The sequence below is a fragment of the Mirounga angustirostris genome, unplaced genomic scaffold (assembly GCF_029215605.1).
Source record: "Mirounga angustirostris isolate CCGP_5_RB_7025 unplaced genomic scaffold, mMirAng1.0.hap1 SCAF_13, whole genome shotgun sequence".
NCBI classification, from domain to species: domain Eukaryota; kingdom Metazoa; phylum Chordata; class Mammalia; order Carnivora; family Phocidae; genus Mirounga; species Mirounga angustirostris.
Window position 1 is genome coordinate 26,041,924 of NW_026991721.1, and position 15,565 is coordinate 26,057,488.

A 15,565-nucleotide genomic window follows, 5' to 3' on the forward strand; every position below is an offset into this window, starting at 1 on the left:
CTCTACCAAAGTCACTAATATTAATCTTGATGGTCCTTCTATCTGCAAGAGGCTCCTCCTGAGTGACCCACAGACAACATCGTGACCAATGCAGGGCTGGGATGAAGTCATTTTGAAAAACTGTCAATCCCTGTAACTTTTTCCATCAAATATTACTTAAGGATAAAAAGGAAGTCATAGTGTTAGAAGCCGGCTCACGTCACTGGTTCAGCCTCTACTCCAACCGGAAATCTGATAACCACAGGTCATTCAGCTTTTGCTTGAAGCCTGCTAACTATTCATTATTTCTATGTTGAACACCTATTTAGTTTCATAAAGAAGCTAAAGAATGACTTCAAAATTAAATACACTAAAGAGAAATAGAGGAGTTTTAAAAATTAGATGAAAAAATGTTCTAAAGATTTATTTGAGAGAGCGAGTGAGCGAACAAGTCCAAGTTGCGGGGGAGATGCAGAGGGAGAGGAGAGACAGAATCTCAAGCAGACTCCCTGCTAAGTGTGGGGCCCACCTCCGGGCTCGATCCCACAACCTTCAGATCATGGCCTGAGCCGAAATCAACAGTCGGATGCTTAACCAACTGAGCCACCCAGGAGCCCCTAGATGAAAAAAATTTTTTAAAGATTTTATTTTTAAGTAATCTCTATACCCAACGTGGGGCTTGAACTTACAACCCCGAGATCGAGAGTCACGTGCTCTGACTGAGCCAGCCAAGTGCCCCCAAATTAGATGACCACTGTATTCCTCGATCAACCAGCAACAGCAAACAGAATGTTCCACAGTGCTATGGCTGGGATGATGAAGAGTAATAGCTAACACAGTAATCTTTTTAATAATAGCTCCTCTCTAGCAAGTACTTGCAATGGGCTACGGATATTCTGATAAGCACTTTATGGACCTCATGCCCTGTGGTCTTCCCAGCAACTGTATAGGGTTGTCAGTATTATCCCTTTTATTATTTTTTTTAAAGATTTCATTTATTTATTTGACAGGGAGAGACATAGTGAGAGAGGGAACACAAGCAGGGGGAATGGGAGAGGGAGAAGCAGGCTTCCCGCGGAGCAGGGAGCCTGATGCGGGGCTTGATCCCAGGACCCTGGGATCATGACCTGAGCTGAAAGCAGACGCTTAACGACTGAGCCACCCAGGCGCCCCGGTATTATCCCTTTTAGAAATGAGGAACCTGGAGCATCCGGTCACCTGCTCAAGCCACACAGCAGGTGCTTGTGAAGAAAACCCCGGATCCTCCTTCATTCTCACCACACATCCCAAACACGCCTGTAACAGATGTGGGCGAGGGCAGGGGCTTCCCACACCAAGCGATTCTCTGCAACACCAGCAGGGTGTCCTACTATTGTACTCCATTCTGACACTACCTGGAGGGAGTTTCACATCCCACAGGCCAGGGGCTCAGTCCCACGAGGCTGCCCCCCTACCCCCATTTCAGAAGCCAACTGCAAGTAGTAGGTCCCCAGGACGCCCACAGCTTCCGTCTGATTTGGCTACAAACTGGAGGGTCCCATGACCTCCTCGCCCCTGGATTTTGATTATTGGCTAGAACAGCTCACAGAACTCAGGGAAACACGTATGTTTACTAGCTTATTACATAATAAAGGATTTGGATACAGATGAAAACCAGAACAAAAGACACATAGGGTGAGGTCTGGGAGAGTCCTGAGGGCAGGAGCTTTGGTGGAGTTGGGGTCCATCACCCTCCCATTACATGAATAACCCAGACGCTCCCGGAACCCTGTACTTCTGGAATATTTATGGCGGCTTCATCATAGGCATTTCCAGCCCCTCTCTCCTTTCTTGGAGAATGGGGGCGGGGGGGGCGGGGCTGAAAATTCCAGCCTTCTAATCATGGCCTGGTCTTTCAGAGCCCACCCAGAGTTGCCTCATTAGAACAAAAGACACTCCTATCACCCAGGAAATTCCAAAAGATTTAAGAGCTCTGTGTCAGGATCCAGGTCAAAGACCAATCTTAGAACAAAAGATGCGCTTAGTGCTCTTATCACTTAGGAAATTACAAGAATTTTAGGAGCCCTGTGCTGGGAACAGGGGCAGAGACCAATACTTATATTTTCTATTACCTCACAGTGCTGGAGCAGGGTTCTGAACAAAGCCTGTGATTCCAAAGTCAGAGCCCTCAGAACAATGACAGCTGCCTGGTCACTTGTCCAGACCTTTGGGTCATGCTCATTGGTGGTGATTACTCACTCTCTCCTCACTCATCAGCACTCATAACCTATCAAAGCCTTCTAGATTTCTTCAGAGGGGCTGGTCTGCCAGCCCCTCCAAGGGCACATCCCTGCTGCCCATCTTTCCCCCCAAAACGTACCCATGATCCTGCGGATGGGGTCGTCGGGACTGGCTACAGCCTGGATCTGGCCCTTGAGCACGGCCTCCTTTTCCGTGGTGAAGGGGGTGAGCCCACACAGGGCAAGGCAGCTGCTCACCTCCAGGCAGACTTTCTCCCCAATGGTAGTCAGGGCGTCCTTCAGATGGAAGGAGCTAGAGTACAGAAGGGAAAGGAGAAGGCAGGGAGGAAAGAGCCCATAAGCAAAGTGCACATCCACCCAGCTCAAGCCAAGTTAAGAGCCCAAGCCCTGATAAGAGTCACAATCTGAGTCAGTTCATAGACTGACATGTTCAAAGAGAAAGTCTAGGACTCTCTTCCCTGCCCCCAACCTTCCAGGCTGTGGACACCTGACTCAGGAGACTCTCTCTCTCTCTCTCTCTCTCTCTCCTAGAAAGGACAGTGGGAAGGGAAGGGCTGAGACTATACCAGCGCTAACAACCCCAAACCCAAGTTCTTGCTAGCATCTGTGTGCTGAAATAAGCCTGAAATCTTGAATGCCACTGAGTAATACGCAAGAATCCAGAATCAGGGAGCTGTGGGACAGGAGTGGGAGAGAAACTTTTCATTGGATACCCTTCGGTCCCTTTCGATTTGTGAAACATGGGAACATATTAACTACTTTAAAAAAGTAACATTGAAATCCTGAAGTTAAAAAAAATGAGCACCTTGATTTTTCAGAGCGCTCAGGCTCTCCTGGAGTATCAGTGGGGAGCCCTCCTGCTGGTGGGTTTCCTGTAAGGCCTTTGTTCTGGGCCTAAACCCTTGGTACAGCAGGAGTTGTGGGAGCAAACGTGCAAGCCCTGGGACTCCCTGCTAGTACCAACTCTGTGCCAACCTGAGAGCCAGGGTGGATACTGCAGCGCAGGGCGGGACCCCCCCTGAAGAAGTGCCAGACAGGGCCCCTCACCGGTAGCTTTAAGCAGTAGACAACCGGTCTGCCGGGGGGCGGGAGGACCTCGGTGACAGCCCAGGGCTGCCCCCGTGCCAGGGCCTCAGCTCAGCAAACCCCTCCCGGCCTAACCCAGCATGTGCACACACCCCTCACCACACCGAGCACGGGCACGCTTTGTGCAAACTCAGCAGGAAAATGCCCCCGTCTCGTAAGGATGAGAAAGTCTGGGGACATTCTCCTCCAGGAATCCTCTGAACTGGGCCCTGTCAGAGGCCGTGTTTACTTCTGACCAGTAGAGAATATCCTGTAGGCTGGGAACCACACGGACCCGAGCGGACGTCTCCACAGGGGTGGCCTCGTGCTGCCCGATGAACTGAGGCATTTACACGCAGCACTGGGGGCCGCGAGGAGCAGGCAAGGACACAGAACTGCTCACGGCCCAGCGACTCGGGGGGGACGCCGCCCGCTTCTTAGAGGACTTTTCCCAGGGCCGTGCCGCCCAAACTGTTAGGGGCTTGTGAGAGCATTTCAGTGGGCAGCAACCAGTATTTTTTTATTTTTTTTTAATGTTATAAGAATTTGTGTTAAGCATGGTTCAGATTAAATTTCACTTTGTGAAGTTTTTATTTCAGTTACATGTGTGCTTGAAGTGTGTACTAGGTCACAGCGGAAAATGAATTTCTTACTGTGGGTCCTGGGCCTAAACATGTGAAAGCCACTCTCCTAGAGCCTTGTGGACCCTAGAATTGACTCTAACGTCGTTTGTATGAACCCAGATCAGTTCTGCTGGGCTGAAAAAACCAGGGAGCAAGGTTTCCTCTCAGTTCCTAGAGAGCGGCCCCGGGGCGTCCCCACACCGGGAGACCCCCCTGCAGCCACTCTCGGCCACCCGCTGCCTCCCAGCTGTCCCACAGGGGCCACTTACGGCAGATGCGCATCTGTCAGCAGAACCTTCACGATCATCTTGAGTTTCTCAGCAAAGTCGGCCTGGCTGGCAATTCCTGGGGCTGCCATGCTGAACGTGACCAGCAACACGGCTCCCAGAATGGTGAGCTGCTCCAGCTGGAGCTGGAGCTCTTGGAAGCGAGCCTGGTCCATCAAAACGGTCTGTAATGGAGACGACAGAAATCATCCCTGAGCGGGAGATGCAGGCTGGCCAGCAGGGGGCGGTGGGGCTATAGCCCCACACAGGCCTCCACAGGTGCCCTCAGAATTTTCTAGTCATTTCAGAGCTGAGGGAGTCATGCGTGAATCATCCTTCCCCCTCAGAGCCCCTTGCTCCTTAGGAAGACTGCCAGAGAGCACTCTCACTAAGAACAGGAGGCAGATGGCCACGGAAACGCAGTATAACCTCACACCAAGTTCTCCAACCCTCGGAGCCCTGTGCAAAACGGATTCCTGCTTCACGGGGCTGGCCATGGATCTAAAGTGGGCTGGCAGAGCCAACACTCAGTAACTGGGAGTTCTGTCATGAGACAGGAAAAGAGTAATGAGATATGGAGCTAGAGTGACCAACTCATCCCAGTTTGTCCAGGGCTGTCCTCGCTTTAAAACTGGAACTCCCAAGTCCTGCGAATAGCAGCACCCCCCCGCCCCCAGTCCAGAGCAAACCGGGCAGCCAGGCTCTCCAGCCAGAGCCCCCAGAGGGAAGGAGAGGAGAAGCTGCTTGAAGGGAGAGCCTACGTGATTCACCTTGGTGTCCCCCTCACTAGCACAAAGGAGGCCCTCAAGAATCGGTGAGTGAATAAAGAAAATGAAAAAGAAACAGTAAGTAGAAAAGAGGGATGACAGAAAACAATCCAAAGCCACCCTGAAAGCAGTGAGTGGATTTCCCTGACTGCATTCCCCCATGCATCCTACCAGGCCAAAGTGCCCTGCGTGGGATGCAGGAAAGAACACTGGAAGGGCTGATGAATACACCTTCCGATGGGAGTTTTTACAGGTGAACCAAATAAATGTTAAGGACTAGTCTTGCTATAAGAGACTGACACACCAAATCAAGACATTTAACAATTTAGGGTCTTAGCCTAGAATTCTTCTCAAGCAGTGAAAACTATCTTTGAAGATTCAGGACCCTCTGTTGTTAAACAGAAATGCTTCCACAGACCCAGCCTCTTCCTTGACTTCACTCGGTGACACAGCAGCATCCCAGCTTTGTACAGGACTTGGGTTTAGGATACAAAAGATTTCCAACAATCAATCCTCAGGGTAGACATCGGTGTCCAATGAAAAACACCATCTTCCCCACAGCGGTATTTTTAAAAGAAATGTCAGGCTGCAAACTGCCCTCCGGGAGAGAACGTGCCACTATTCAGAACAGAGCCTCCCCCACCTGCTCACCCTCTTTATTTAGAGCCTCCTTTGGTGCGAAACAGGGAACTCAGAGGCAAGAGTGAATGAAGCCTTAGGCTTACAGCGTCTTGAAAGGAAAAACAGGAACTTAGAGGAGAAAGATTTAGAGAAGTAGCAGGTTCTGAGGCTAGAGAGAAAAAGCCTGAGTGCCCTCAAAAATGAGGCAGTCTACACACCAAACCAGCAGGTTACAGACAAAATGGGGGAAATCCTTGTCGGTCTTCTTAAAGGACCACTGCAGTTAGAAGTACTTATTGTGAAAAACTTTTATTCATTTTTTTATGCTCCACATGGAATGGGAAGCAGTATTTTTTAGATAAAACTGAAAAGCAACATCACTGTTACGGCTGTAAGCAGGCTGTGTAAAAACAGGAGAGCGGCTCAGCAGTACACACCGGGAGGCCCACACGCTGCTGGGGGACGGGAAAGGGAGGTGGCTGCTCAGGAAAACAGCCTGGCAGTTCCTCCAAGAGAAACTCCGAGTCACCGTGTGACCCAGCAATTCTCAGCCTAGGTATTCACCCAAGAGAACTGCAAACATGTGCCCCCACCAAAACCTGTACACAAACGTTCAGAGCGGCACAATTCACAATAGCCAAAAAGTGGAAGCAACCCAAATGTCTATCAACTGATGAACGACTCAACAAAATGTGGGACAACCACTGGAATATCGTTCAGCGTAAAAAGAAAACGCTGACACACACCATGACACGATGAACCTTGAAGACAATCCGCTGAGTGAAATAAACCAGACACAAAAGGACAAATACTGTTAAGATTCTATTCAGATGACGCACCTAGAGTCATCAGATCCAGAAGACACAAAGGAGAATGGTGGTTGCCAGGGGCAAGGGGGAGGGAGGCATGAGTTGTGTTTAAAGGTATTTTAAGAGTTTGAATTTGTGAAGATGGAAAAGTTCTGGAGAAGGATGGTGGTGATGGTGGCCCAACCATGAGAAAGTTCGTAATGCCCTGAACTGCACACATAAAGATAGTGAATTTGGGGGCACCTGGCTGGCTCAGTCGGTGGACTATGCAACTCCTGATCCAGGGGTTGGGAGTTTGAGCCCCACGCTGGGTGTAGCACTTACTTAAAAAAAATTTTTTTAAAGATTTTTTTTTTTTTTGGTATTTAATTTTGTACTATGCATATTCTAGAGTAAAAAAAATACAACTTAAAAAAAAATGAAGTACTGGGGTGTCTGGGTGGCTCAGTCGGTTAAGCGTCTGCCTTCAGCTCAGGTCATGATCTCAGGGTCCTGGGATTGAGCCCGAGTCGGCCTCCCTGCTCAGCGGGGAGTCTGCTTCTCCCTCTCCCTGCCACTCCCCCTGCTTGTGCTGGCAAATGAATAAAATTTTTTTTTTTTAAAGACTTTATTTATTTATTTGAGAGAAAGAGAGAGAGACAGAGAAACAGCATGAGAGGGGAGAGGGTCAGAGGGAGAAGCAGGCTCCCCGCTGAGCCGGGAGCCCGAAGTGGGACTCAATCCCAGGACTCCGGGATCATGACCTGAGCTGAAGGCAGTCGCTTAACCAACTGAGCCACCCAGGCGCCCCAAATGAATAAAATCTTAAAAAAATAAAATAAAATGAAGTACTGGTACATCCTACAACCTGGAGGAATGTTATGCTTAGTCAAAGAAGCCAGACACAAAAGGCCAATATTGCAGGATCCCATTTATACGAAATGTCCAGAATAGGCAAATCATAGAGACAGGAAGTAGATTAGTGGCTGCCTAGGGGTATGGGAGGGGGGAAAGGGTAGTGACCGCTAATGGGCACAGGGTCTTTTTTGGGTGATGAAAATGTTTTGACATGAAATCGTGGTAATGGTCCTCTAACTGTAAATAAACTAAAAACCACCGAATTGTTCAATTTAAAAGGGGAAATTTTCTGGTAAGAGAATTGTATCATCACAAAACTATTATTTTTTAAAAGTTCTGCAGCACAAAAAGAAATGAGCAGTTAGACTGCTCTGGAGCACCTACTTCCGGGAAAGGTCTCTGGAGGTGGTCCCATTTCAGAAGCTTCAGGTATGCATAATTCTGGACCGCCACAGGATTTGGCATGGGACCGTCCCCAGAGCCAGCGGCCCCTCCCCCAGCTGGCAGAGCATTTTTATACTTCTGATTCATAAGGTCATCTGCGGCTTCTTCCAGCCACTGGGTGACAAAGTCCAGGGAATCTGTGAAAAACAAGGCTGCGAACATTACTATGACACTCAGGAGGGATGCTTCTCGGAATGACTTTAGGGAAGATCATCCTGAAGATGTGGTATATATAGAGTACAGACTTTGGAATCAAATAAAACTCGGTTTAAATCACAGTATTGCAAATTATTAGCTAAGAATGATCAGATTCCTAATATAAAGAGATGGATAATACCACCTTGTAGGCAGTTCCGAGGACTAGACAAGATCGTGCATACAAAGCACATGGTGGGCCTCGCCACCTACAGATGTTCAACAAACACACGGGCTTCACTCCCACCCCGACCACGGCAGGAGACAAGGCTGGGGGCTCTGATCACTCCAGCTCAGTGAGATGCAAAAATTCTTGCCCAGAGACAGGAGGAGACACAGGAGAGAGTTTCCCAGTGTAAAGTATCCTCCACACTGAAAATGAGGCCTTTTCCTTGTCTAGATCTGAGTCTCCCATCAAGCTCGGTTGCTTTCAGCCTCATGGGAGGGGAGCTCTGCCACCCCGAGGACGCTGCTTCTGCTGCGTCTGGAACAGGAAGTCCCTCTGACGGCTCCTGGAACGTGCTGTGGCTCTGCCCGGGAAGGTCACCTTCAAGCCAAGTGGGCGGCCAAGGACACGGCTGCAGGATGCCCCTGTGCCAACGCCGCAGCCTGCTGCAGGCGACACACTCCGTAGCCCGGCAGCTTGTACATGTGAGGAGGGAGGGGGAGCCTGGCCGGCTCAGCACCTGCAGCGGTGGCTCCTTCACTGGGCCCTTGGCTGCCAGCACCCGACTCTCACACTAAGACTCTTCGGCCTGGAAGATGGTCAGCCTGGAGGCCTCCCGAGGGGCAGTACAACCCTGGCTGAGAAAGTGAACTGGGTGGTCAATCATTCTGGTCAAAAATTTCTCAAAATTGATGTCCACATTTGTAAAGAGGGGTTAAAAAAAAATAGTGCGCCCCTTGTAGGCTTATGGTGCGAGGATTATACTAATCATGCACCCGCCCTGGGCACACGCCGTGTGTGTGTGCTGGGAACAGCATCCAGTCTTCTCTTGGTATCGTTTCTTCTGCTCTGCTCTTTCCTGACCCCTCCTTCTCTGTCTGCGGCTGGATGGACACCTGCTCCGGGCGCTGCATGAACTATTCTGGTCAGGCGACACAATCTAGCCAGAGACTGCCATTTTCTTCTTTAACCACCCAAGTTAGGGGCTAAATGGAACTCATAATAAATGAAGATTTCGCAGCCATCCAGGGGCGCCTGGGTGGCTGAGTCAGTTGGTTGATCATCTGCCTTCGGCTCAGGTCATTATCTCAGGGTCCTGGGATCGAGCCCCGCATCGGGCTCCCTGCTCCGCGGACAGCCTGCTTCTCCCTCTCCCTCTGCTCCACCCCCCGCTCGTGCTCTCTCTTGCTCTCAAATAAAATCTTAAATAAATAAAAAAATTGGATCCGAAGGCTGTAATTTACCAGGAACATCAGCTGTCGATGCAGAACCCCCACCCCGAAAAAAAGCACCCTAGAAATGCAACACAGTTTTGGATTCTATAGTCCTCTGTTCTCCTGCTATCGTTGGAGAGGCTTATGGAAATGAGACTTTTTCTGGGTATCCAGGAAGAAAATCCAGGAAGATTTTCTGCATATAGAACGGAGGCAAAGTAAAATTTCTTCATGTACCTCCAAGAGAGGGGAAAGTGAGTTAAATAGTCCAAGAAGTCGGTCGTGTTTTAAAAATCAAGGCCAAGCATACAATTTACCCCAAACTGGTGTTCTCATTAAAAACCTATTAATTTAGGACTTCTTTGTTCTTTTACATTTTTCTTATATTCTACTTCTGTTTCTCTTGCTTGTCAATTGTCAAGTTCAAAGTCTTGTGCTTTTCGGTCTTGAAATCAGAACACTCCCATACAAAATTTTAGTTTTATTTTGCAAACAGTATCATTGTGCAACCTGCTACAGCCCTGAAATGGAAGAACAGAGTGCAGGACACCAGAAAGCATTAGACGTACTTGGCTGCTTCTCCAAAAGCTGTTGAAACTTCTTCCTTTCGTAGTCCACAGACTGCTGCATGAGATGCGGCCTAATGCTAGTGACGGCAAAGTTCGCCATGTCTACTTTCATGAGGTCCAACATGGAAAAAATTGCCCTGAGAGAAGGGGAGAAAAGCATTTAGAACTGGGCATGTGTCAAGGAAGCACGGTCTTAGAGGAAAGAGGGGAGCAGATTTGAGAGAGGCTTTTCATCTCAAAAAGGGCAGCAAGTTGGAAAATCAAGAGCGTGTAGATTAAAAAAAACAGACTTAAGGGGCGCCTGGCTGGCTCAGCTGGGAGAGCATGGGACTCTTGACCCTGGGGTTGTGAGTTTGAGTCCCATATTGGGCATAAAGATTACTTAATAAAAAACCAGTAACAAATAACCATAAAAAAAAAAACAAGAAAAATTTAGAAAACACAAAAATTTAAATAACAGATTAAAAAGACTGCAAATTTTTAAGCTGCTTTCCGTCCCTGCTCCTCCACACCCTACCTCCAAGCAAACACAGCTCTCCCACTGCCTGTCTAGGCTAGAACTCGTTCCTTGGCACGGGGTCAGCCCTCCTGGCAGCCACAGAGAAGGACAACCAGGATCCAAGGTCAAGGGCAGAGAGCGGACCACCCGGTCCCCACTCTCCCACAGGCTAATTCACTTTCCTAGGGAAGAAAGAATAAGAACTCTCCTCTCTCCCCTCCTCTTCCCCCAGGCTCTTAGTTTTGGGCCCGTTTTCTGTTCTAGTTTTGTGGCAGAACCGCAAGCTCACACTCCGAATGTGCCCGACGGGCAGACCTGACCCGACGCTCAGGATGCCTTCAATCCTGCCTGTCACATACCATCACCTCGTCTCCAGAGGCTGGGAGCTGCTAAGTGACCTACTTGCAGGAGGTGGCTGAGAACCCAAGGTACAGGCTTGGGTGTGGCCCCACAGGGAAGGAAGAACAGGGTCAAATGTCCTCTGAGTCCCCTGACGCCCTCTGGGACAGATTGAACGCTGTATGATACAATGACCTTACGTGTGGGTAAGTTTATTATGGAAAAGACACACAGTCTGAGAACAATTCATGGCCTCTCTGCTGACATCCTGTCCACCTCCCAAGTACGTGGGACAGCCCACTTCTCCAGGGACATTCTGCCTCTCCTCTGAACGCTCCTTAGCAATTCCCCACATCCACCTACTGCAGACCAGTGACTGCTGGAAACTGCCCGCCGACAGCCGCTGACTAGAGTAGCCCACGAATACGTTCGTGCTCACAGAGTGTTTTTAAAGACCTCCATTTCCAGGCTCTCCTGAGAAATCAGAGGGTCTGACAACGTGGGCCATATTCCTTCATCTCCCCTTCAACAATGTCCGTACTCCCACTTCGCTGGGTTCCCCAGGCCCGTCTCCTCCCAGTAGGAATTGAGTTTAGGTTGAGTTTGCTGCAAGCTCTCTCCCCAGGGGACTCACTTCCTAGGAACTCCTCACTTGGCCTTATTAGGAGCTCTTACTATTTCTAACATCTAGCACCATGCCCAGCACATAAGAGATGCTCAGTAAGAGCTTGTTGCATGAATGAACTCCATTTTTAAGAGGTTTGTTTTTGTTTAAGATTTTTTGTTTGTTTAAGATTTTATTTATTTGACAGAGAGAGACACAGCTAAAGAGGAAACACAAGCAGGGGTTGTGGGAGAGGGAGAAGCAGGCTTCCTGCAGAGCAGGGAGCCCAATGCGGGGCTCGATCCCAAGACCCTGGGATCATGACCTGAGCCGAAGGCAGATGCTTAATGACTGAGCCACCCAGGCACCCCTTTTTAAGATTTTTAAGTAATCTCCACACCCAACATGGGGTTTGAACTCATGACCCTAAGCTTAAGAGTAACACGCTCTACGGACTGAACCAGCCAGGTGCCCCTTTTTGGGAGGTCTTTTCTTTTTTTTTTTTTTTTAAGATTATTTATTTATTTATTTATTAGAGAGTGAGCAGGAGAGAAACAGCATGAGAGGGGAGAGGGTCAGAGGGAGAAGCAGGCTCCCCGCTGAGCCAGGAGCCTGATGTGGGACTCGATCCCAGGACCCTGGGATCATGACCTGAGCTGAAGGCAGTCGCTTAACCAACTGAGCCACCCAGGCGCCCTGGGAGGTCTTTTCAATGCTTTCTAAACCCGGAGGTTAACTTCACAATGCAGAACATTTTTATATATACCAAATACTTATATAATGATATCAAGAAAGCGGAAAATAAGAGGCACCTGGGTGGCTCAGTCGGTTAAGCATCTGCCTTTGGCTCAGGTCATGATCCCAGTGTCCTGGGATTGAGCCCCGAGTAGGGTTCCCTGCTCAGCGGGGAGCCTGCTTCTCCCTCTACCTCGGTCCCTCCTCCTGCAACTTGTGCCAGCTCTTTCTTGCTCTCAAATAAATAAAATCTTAAAAAAAAAAAAAAAAAAAGCTGAAAATGAAAGGAGCTTTTGGGAAAGCAACTTGGTAACATGCAATGAGAGTCTTAAAACTGTTCCTATCCTCTGACATAGTAATCCTACTTAAGAACTTATATTTAGGGGTGCCTGTGTGGCTCAGTCGTTAAGTGACTGCCTTTGGCTCAGGTCATGATCCTGGAGTCCTAGGATCGAGTCCCGCATCGGGCTCCCAGCTCAGCGGCGAGCCTGCTTCTCCCTCTGACCCTCCCCCCTCTCATGCTCGCTCTATCTCATTCTCTCTCTCAAATAAATAAATAAAATCTTTAAAAAAAATAAATAAATAATCTAAGTTGGTCATAAAAGGGATCCTATGGGGTTGGTACTGCCCAGGACCTTGAATGTAGTGGTGAATACACAAACTTACATAGGGGATACAATTATATAAAAATTAACATACATACACACAAAACACATTCAAGTAAAACTGGAAATCTAAGTGAGGTCACTGGATTGTATCAATGTCAATATTCTAGTTGCGATACACTACAGGTTTGCAAAATGTTAGCTTTGGGGGAAACTGGATAAAGTGTACTATATTATTTCTTACAACTCCACATGAATATACAATTATATCAATGACACTTTCAATTAAAAAAAAAAAGTGAAATGATTAAGGGTATAATGTTTCTAGAAAAAGTCAGGCCTGCAATGCCCACCAGGAGGACCTCTTCGAGGCAACTGAACACTTGGGCTCATGAGACAACCGTAAGCCCCGGGTCTGGCATCATCTAGTCACACAGCCGGCCAACAAGGCAGCACTAACCATTCCTCTTCAGCAAGTTCCAGTAACAGCCAAGAGCAGAGAGATGCATGGGAACCACCTGGCTTACAAGCCTCATGTGCTAATATATTTTGTAATAATTCTATGGCACGGCTTCTAGTGTCTCCACTAGGGGCATGACCTGTTATAAAAGCTACTCCCCTAAAGGACATCCAACGTGTGGTGTCCCATCCAGCATTTATAGTTCATTATCATTTCTTTTAGTCCAGATGCAATTTACCAATCCGAGGTCACTTTCCCCATAAGCAATGTTGCATGGTAGCATTTTGAGGCCTAACACCTTTATCTGTTTACAGGAAAAATAGAGCTAAGCAGTTAACCAAAAGTCAAATTATCAGGCAGCATCATGTCAATCCTTTGTCAATAATATCATAAAAATTATATAAATTTAGGGCACCTGGCTGGCTCAGTCTGTACAGCATGCAACTCTTGATCTTGGGGTCATGAGTACAAGCCCCACGCTAGGTGTGGAGCCTACTTTAAAAAAAAAAACTATATAAATTTGATTACGATTAGGTTTAAAAATAAACACCCAAAAGACCAAAGGAAGTTAATATTATTAATATGACACCTACTGAAACATTTAAGGCTAAAATGTCATAATGTCTGGAAGCTCCTGGGTGGCTCAATTAGACATCTGACTCTTGATTTTGGCTCAGGTCATGATCTCAGGGTTGTGAGACTGAGTCCCACGTTGGGCTCTGAGCTCTCTCCCTCTCCACCACACTCCCTTTCTCTCTTTCAAATAAATAAATCTTTAAAACAAACAAACAAAAAACCTGGGAGAGCTGTATAAAGGACATGAGTGTTCACTGCACGGGTTTTTTGTTTTTGGGTTTTCTTTTTTACAACTTTTTTGTAAGTTTGGAATTTTTCAAAATAAAATGTTGAGGGAGAAAAAATATCAACATGATTAACAGTGATTTTGCCTTTAGATGGTAAAATTATGGGTGATTGTTTTTCCTTCTTTCTACTTTTCTATATTTTACAAAATGTTTGCTTTTTAATTTTTTTTTTTTTTTAATTTATGAGTATCTACACTTGAAGTCCAAATCTGAAAATAGGCTCTGATTGAGCCTGGTGTCCACGCTCAGCAGGGAGTCTATTTGAGACTCTCTCCCTCTCCCCCTCCCCCCACTCTAAGATGAATAAATCTAAAAAGAACAAGAGAAAAGGCTCTGTATTTTAAGCACCCTGAAGGTGATTAACATGATTCCCATACCTGAAAAGGGGCACTATTTCCTTAATGTCCTTTAGTTTCCTGACTTCCTCATCTCGAGCAGGTGCACACAGGGTCCCCATCATGCCAATAATGAATTCTGCCAGCTTGGAAATGTCTAAGGCTCCATTCTCTGCTTCTTGCTTTATCAGATCCAGATCCAAGACTTCTGTTATCTGGTTTCTCAGTCTAGTGTGACCAGGCAGCAAGAAAGATAAGAGAGTCTACAAGAGAGCACAGCCAAGTTTAATCAAAGTTTCTTAGTCAGGCATCATTTTTTATTATATGCAAAGGAATTTATAATTACCCAAATAAGGGCTTATCCATTGTTACTGTAATACAGTTGCTACTATGATACATATTTTAATCTCTTAACAGTCTATAGAAAACATGCTTACAAATCATTTATTTTTTATTTTTTTAAGATTTTATTTATTTATTTGACAGAGAGAGACACAGCGAGAACGGGAACACAAGCAGGGGGAGGGGGAGGGGGAGAAGCAGGCTTCCCACGGGGCAGGGAGCCCGATGCGGGGCTCGATCCCAGGACCCTGGGATCATGACCTGAGCCGAAGGCAGACGCTTAATGACTGAGCCACCCAGGCGCCCCTCATTTATTTATTTTTAAAGTAGGCTCTATGCCCCACATGGGGCTCGAACTCATAACCCTGAGATCAAGAGTCGCACCCTCTACTGACTGAGCCAGCCAGCTGCCTGTTTGCAAATCATTTAGAGTAGCTATTTAAGCTTCCATTTAAGGTTTATGTAGCAGTCAACCAGATAAAAGATAAACTGTTAAAAGTGAGAAAAAACATAATTAATGTGAGCCTCTGAGCCAACCATAGATGCCAATTTTCACGGATGCATTTCTTCTTTGATACGACCGCTAAAGGCACTTGCAGAAAGAGTCTTAACTTCTACTTAACGCCTTCTCTATCCCACAGACTGAATCACTTTTTGTCCATTATAAATTGAACACATCCACACCTATTAAAATTTTTATAAATCACCTATATTGTAAAATAACCTTTGTTTTCTCTAAATAATTCTGTTTCTAAAAATATAAACCTTCAGGAGCACCTGGGTGGCTCAGTCAGTTAAGTGTCCAACTCCTGGTTTCAGCTCAGGTCACGAATCAGGGTCATTTGGGTCGTGAGATTGAGCCCCATGTTGGGCTCCACACTCAGTGCAGAGTCTGCCTGGATTCTTTCTTCCCTCCCTCTGACCCTGACCCTGCATGTGTGCTCTCTCTCTCTAAATAAATAAATCTTTAAATATATACCTTCATTTA

At 47.1% G+C, this 15,565-nt stretch overlaps 1 protein-coding gene across 8 annotated transcripts in view; it reads right to left on the bottom strand.

Annotated features, from left to right (window-relative positions):
* TCP11L1 (t-complex 11 like 1) overlaps positions 1 to 15,565 on the bottom strand; it is a 65,778-nt gene that overhangs the window by 32,620 nt on the left and 17,593 nt on the right. For all 8 annotated transcript variants that reach the window (XM_054511998.2, XM_064576698.1, XM_045893935.3 and 5 more), the window contains 5 exons: positions 14,278 to 14,498; positions 9,796 to 9,932; positions 7,592 to 7,788; positions 4,177 to 4,358; positions 2,339 to 2,511 (listed from right to left, as the gene is read on the bottom strand). In XM_054511998.2, coding sequence (XP_054367973.1) covers positions 2,339 to 2,511; positions 4,177 to 4,358; positions 7,592 to 7,788; positions 9,796 to 9,932; positions 14,278 to 14,498 — 910 coding nt within the window. The remainder of the gene's footprint in view (positions 1 to 2,338; positions 2,512 to 4,176; positions 4,359 to 7,591; positions 7,789 to 9,795; positions 9,933 to 14,277; positions 14,499 to 15,565) is intronic.